This window comes from Impatiens glandulifera, chromosome 5 (genome assembly GCF_907164915.1).
Source record: "Impatiens glandulifera chromosome 5, dImpGla2.1, whole genome shotgun sequence".
Lineage (NCBI taxonomy): Eukaryota > Viridiplantae > Streptophyta > Magnoliopsida > Ericales > Balsaminaceae > Impatiens > Impatiens glandulifera.
Genome location: NC_061866.1, coordinates 10,889,401 through 10,895,446, shown reverse-complemented (window position 1 = coordinate 10,895,446; position 6,046 = coordinate 10,889,401). Strand labels below are relative to the sequence as shown.

Here is a 6,046-nt window from a genome sequence, read left to right as displayed (position 1 = left end):
ATAATAAGTGTAACGCCTACAAAATTTCTAGTCTCTCTATTTTTAATATTTTAATTTGTTTCAAAATTTTAAATTTGTCATTTAATTTTTGGATTTGTTTTAAAATATATTTTTGGATATTTTTTATAAATTGAGAATTGACTTTTTTGAGTACAGTATTGTCACCTAATTTTTCTAAAATTAAAAATTAGAAAAATATTTTGCATAATTAAACACTTTTTTTTTTTTTTTTTTTTATAGATTTTGTTTTTTTTTTTTTTCAGAGATGGGTGAAAACTCTTTTGCGCTTAATTCAATACCGGTCTCTACTTTAAATTTTTTTTTTACTAATTTTATAACTTTATGTAACGACCTTGATGTATTCTAAGATTCATTTACTTAGTTTTAGAATTGGATCTAACATGTACATGTCTTATTATGCATAAATTATTCTATACCCTTGAACCCTTGAGTCATGTTCATAATTCTTTAATTTACATATCTTCGAGAAAGTCATAGGGGCGTTGTCCGATGATATTACCAGCAGGATAATAACTACATATGATAAACCACCAACCGTTCAAGCATTGACCCCTAAAACAACCGAGTTGATTAGAGTTACGCCACACCACCTGAGTGTAATGTCCGCAAACTTTACCAGAGGCACAAGTATTCGAATTATAGTTATAAAAAGATTTCTCGGCAACCCAAAGGTTCACCCCGCCCACTCCAGTAAAAGCACCACTGCCCTTGGCAAGATTCTCCCCATATGGTCCGCCAGAGTGGATGAGGTTGCAGTCACCTAACCTTCCATTAGCATAGTTACGAGCAAATTGAGCGACGGTTTCGTTCCATCTCATGGGCCCAACGCCAACTTGGGCACGTGCAGTGTTGTGCGCATTTAGGTAGTCTTGAGGGGAGTTTTGTGCATAAGAGGGAAGAACAATGACCAAAACCAAAAGACACAAAAGAAGAGCAAGAGAAATTTTGAAGCTCAATCCCATAATGGTTTTTGGGATTGGTATAGATTAATGTTGGTAAGAATGGAAGGTGTCTAAGGTAATGGAGTATTTATAAGGGGTTTCATGTAGTGATAACTCAACAAGAGACTTTTGACTATATTGACTAATTCAAGCAGCCCTAGCTATGTGCCATATTTACAACCCAAACATTATCCAGTTAATTAGGTCATTATTAAGATCTGGACAAATTAATTATTCCAAATGTCAATTATGATACAATATTTATAATTTATAGCTAAAAAATCTTATTAGCAACCTACAAAAATATGACTTCTTTTATGTAGTTTTTTTTTTAAATTAAGGATAATTAATATAACACTTCACAGTCATGACCTTTTACTTCAACTCAAAGCTAAACTCATGACATTTAATTTGGCCTCTTAAGTCGACTCTTACCCTATGACTATCTTGGTGGGTTTATCTTATACAGGTTTTGTTTTGGCATTAATGAATAACTTTCTTTCTTTCCTTAGAGTGGTTGATGACTCGATCAGAATAGTTATAAGATCTTTAGTTTTAGTCATCTTTATATATTATTTTCTCATTTTGGATTTCTTTGGTGTTAGGTGATCTTGTTTATTGATTTATATTAATTTTTGTGTAGACCAACATTTTTCTTATCTCAAGTGGGCATATTTAAATTTAAACTAATTCAAATCACCTTCTAGAAATGTTGATAATGTGAGGATTAATTTAATAATATGGTGAACATTTGGTATGTGTATTCAAGATTAAAGTTTTTTTTTCTGAAAAGCTAGATCGAATGAAGTTGTTGGTAAATTCGAGATTAATGAATCTTATGCAAAATAGGAATAAATAAAATTAAACTAAATTTATGTTAGATAGTTATATTAAGTGTTTAATTAATTATTAGTATTTAGCTTTTAGTTAACTTGTATTGTTTCATATCTTTAATCAAGTAATTATTAATTTTGAAATTGAAAGATGATAAAAATAATTGTGTTTATATTAATCATTCAATTTAGTGTAAATATTGAGCATTTATAAATGTGTAATTAAACTATATGCTTGAAAGACATGCTAAAACTACCAACATATTATTATTATGTGAGGCTGCTAGCTACAATTATTCAGTAAACTTAGATCTTGTTTGTTTAAATTTATTTAAATAACTTAACTTAATCAAATATTATTTTTTTATTTTTTTATTTATAATATTATTTAATTTATTAACTAAAATATTAAAATACTTTTTATTCTAATTTTTTTATTATATGTTAATAATTTAATACAATTTAAGTTTTTTCCAAAAAAAATATTACTCAAAATAATTACCAATCATAGTTTTTTAAATAACTCTCATTATCATTCTAAAAAATGCAAAACATGTCTACGGGAAATTATTATATGATATCAATTACAATCATTAGAGTTCTTAACTTTGAAGATATTTTAATGATCATAATTATTAACAAATCCTCTGTGTACATTCGAATTCAAATAATTTTGAATTGATTTTAATTTTTAAAAATCAAATTAAATTTATAATATTTACATATATTTTTAAATTCTTAAATTATATAAATTTTAAAAACATTTAAAAGAAATATTTAATTCAACAAATCATATATTGAAAACATAATGGAAAGAAAAGTAGTTTAGAAAAAAAAAATCGACATTAAATTATGGATTAAAATACCAATCAAATTATTTTATATATAGTTTAGAGGGGATAATGTATATTATCTATGACTAATAGATACTAGTAGTAACGATTTTATAAAACGCGTTACTATATCTAGTATTTTTAATGGTTTTATAGGTTTAACGACTCTATAAAGTCATGACGGTATATTCGGTAGAGACGGCCATTTTTCCACTAGTATACTTTATAAAATAAATAAAATATTAGTATTTTTTCTTAATTATTTTTGTTTCTTTCATCGTTTTAATATATATAAATTGTGATAGAAATTATAAAAAATAATTAGAGCAGATAATAAATTTAAATAATATTTATATCGATATATAACTCTTTTATTATATTTATATAGATTAGTTAGAAAATAGAATTATTATAGGCTATAGTAGAGATAAAACTTAATAGTTTGTATAGTGCATTTCCAATTAAACTTCTATAAAATTCTAAATATGAGATAACCTTGTAATTAGCATAGTCACCGTGCTTTAATCAAACAATTACACATTAACCAAATTAATTGTTAAAATATATATTATTATTTTGATTTTTCATCTTATTATATTTATAAAATAACTATTATTAAAAAATTATACAAAATATTTTTAAAATTCTAGTAACATTAAATAATTATCCAGATAATTGATTAGACATTATTGTCCATATTTAAGATGTTTCATTTTTTATTAAGAAAAATAAATATTATATTTATTATACTATAAATAAATGATCAATTGTAACTTAAGTTAACCTATTTTTTATTTATAAACCAGTATTTATTCAATAACATTAATTTGATAAATATTTTCGTACATAATTTTCACTTAAACTCACATTATAACACATTTTCTTTAAAATCTTTAGAATTAAGATAATAACAAATTTAATATAACTATTATAAAATATTTACAAATTACGACGTAGGATCATCCACAATGGGCTGACCTTAGGCGAGCGCAACATCAGAGTGCAATGAAGCCCACTAACCTAAGCCATAGGTTTACTTGATCAAGACTCCGTCCAGGTAAGTATTTTTTAAGTTGGCCCAGTACGTTTATTTTATATGTCCATTCCCTTCTTCCCTTGCTTCTTTCTTCCGATGTGGTATCAATATATATTAATTAATATATATTTATTTCAATCATATAATAAATATAATGCATTTTATTGTATTTAACTAAGTTTAAAATATATTTATATGCATAATTTTATTTAAAATTATTATTTTTGTGGACTTATTTCTGTTTTTATTATATAAAATTGATTACAAGTCTCCACCAACTTTGTAAGATTTGTTATATTCAAAAGTAGAGGATGCTAGTATTTCTTAATATTAATAAACTTAATGAAAATTTTGTATTAACTAAAGAAAAAGTCAAATAAATCCATTAGTATAATTAAAGTGTGACCTATAGAATATTTGATTCTTAATAATAAAAAAACATTTAAGTTAAAATTATAGTAATGACAATGAGAAATCATATTAATTTTCTAAATAAAATAAAATTAATATTGCCAATCCGAATACAACATATTAAATGAATATTAAACAATCAAATATACATTATCACAAGTTATTTCAAAAAAAAAAATCATCAAAAAATGAGAGTTATTTTTTTTTTCCAAAATTTAAGGACATATTGGATTAGAGTTGTGATTAGAGTTGTACGTCAATACACTTGTGGTTTAATTTTCAACTTCATGGCCTTGTCGATTTTTTTCATTGGGTCACTGTTAAAAATATGTAATATATTAGTTTATATTTATTAGTCGTTGTAAGCTTATGGAGAAGCTCAGCAGTTAGGAAGTTCAAAGGTTTATGTCTTAACGGCTAAATCCTAATTGTCTATTAATAATCTTTTACACAATAAACAAGGATATTTCTGTATTCTTCTTTCAATATGGTATCAGAGCGCGGTTAATCCGACTCAATCTATTCTCTCAAGACTCTTCATATTATCTCTTCTTTTTTCTTCAAGCCCAAGTGGTTCTCTGAATCTTTTTTTCTTTCTTCATCGGATTGGAGAGAACAACAATGGCCACTGAATATTTACATATCATTATATAGGTTAAATATAAAAAAAAATTAAAATCTTAAATTTATTGGTGACTTACAAATATAGTATACTATATGTAAATCATTTTTATATAAATAATAAATAAATGAAAGAAAATAATAATGTTTTTTTTATAAATGTGACAGCCTTCTAAAAGAATAATAGGGCTGACCATTATGACAAAGGGCTCGTCACTAAAAAAAAATTTAATAAACTTGTAAATATAACTATTTAACAATAATTGAATCTAATATTTTCGTAATAATATAATTGATTACCTTTAAATAATTTGTTAATTTATTTAAATTTATAAAATATATAATTTAAAATATAAATATTGGTAATATGTTATTTTTAATATATATATATATATATATAATTTTAATAAATGTTTTATATTGTTCATAATCTAAATCACAACAAAAAAAAATATGTTAATTAGTGATTTGGATATATGATAAAAAAAAAATCTGTTAATTTTTTATCTTATTATATATAATAATGTAATTTTTTATTTTAATTAATATTTATATGTTCAATCTTAATTTCATTCTATTTATGTTAATTTCGGGTCCAAAGAGTCCGAGAGATGCAATTGACATATTTCTCCAGTCATTGATCGACGAGTTGACTAAACTGTGGCAAACTAGTGTGAGAACGTTTGATGCACACACCTCGCAATACTTTAACATGCGAGCAGCGTTGTTGTGGACCATTAACGAATTTCCCGCCTACGCGAATTTATCAGGCTAGAGTACGAAAAGGAAATTTGTTTGTCCCTATTGTAACAACGACACGGTATCTCTTCGATTGGTTCATGGTTCCAAACAATGTTACATGGGTCATAGACGCTTCCTTCCACCAAAGCACAAATACATAAGGGATAAAGAGTCGTTTGATGGTCTTAACGGAGCAAGAAAGTTACGAGCAAGCACGAGACCTAGAAGACATAATTCTTACTATGGATCTAAGCAAGAATACCAAGATATATCATGAAACGCGAGAAGACAATTGGAACAAACTTAGCATTTTCTTCGGTTTGCCTTATTGGAAATCACTATTATTGAGACATAATTTGGATGTGATGCATATTGGGGAAAATATTTGTGATAGCGTGTTAGGAACAATAATGAATGTGAAAGAGAAGACTATGGATGGTCCTAAAGCCCGTAAAGACTTACAACTCTTATGCATAAAATCATGGTTACATCCTATAAATGATGAATGAGTGGTTCATTATCCAGAAGCGCCTTTCACTTTGACATCCGATAATAAAAAAACGTCTTAGTAAATTCTTGAAAGATCTCAAGTTGCCTGATGGTTTTGCT

The 6,046-nt window shown here is 25.8% G+C and overlaps 1 protein-coding gene and 1 pseudogene across 1 annotated transcript; both read right to left on the bottom strand.

Annotated features, from left to right (window-relative positions):
• Nucleotides 1-454: 454 nt before the first annotated feature.
• LOC124940156 (pathogenesis-related leaf protein 4-like) lies at nt 455-996 on the bottom strand. The gene has a single exon (XM_047480639.1). It carries the CDS (start codon nt 981-983, stop codon nt 474-476), a length of 510 nt encoding a protein of 169 aa, XP_047336595.1. The 5' UTR covers nt 984-996; the 3' UTR covers nt 455-473.
• Nucleotides 997-3,542: 2,546 nt separating this feature from the next.
• Nucleotides 3,543-3,693, bottom strand: LOC124940856 (annotated as a pseudogene).
• Between the last annotated feature and the right edge of the window lie 2,353 nt (nt 3,694-6,046).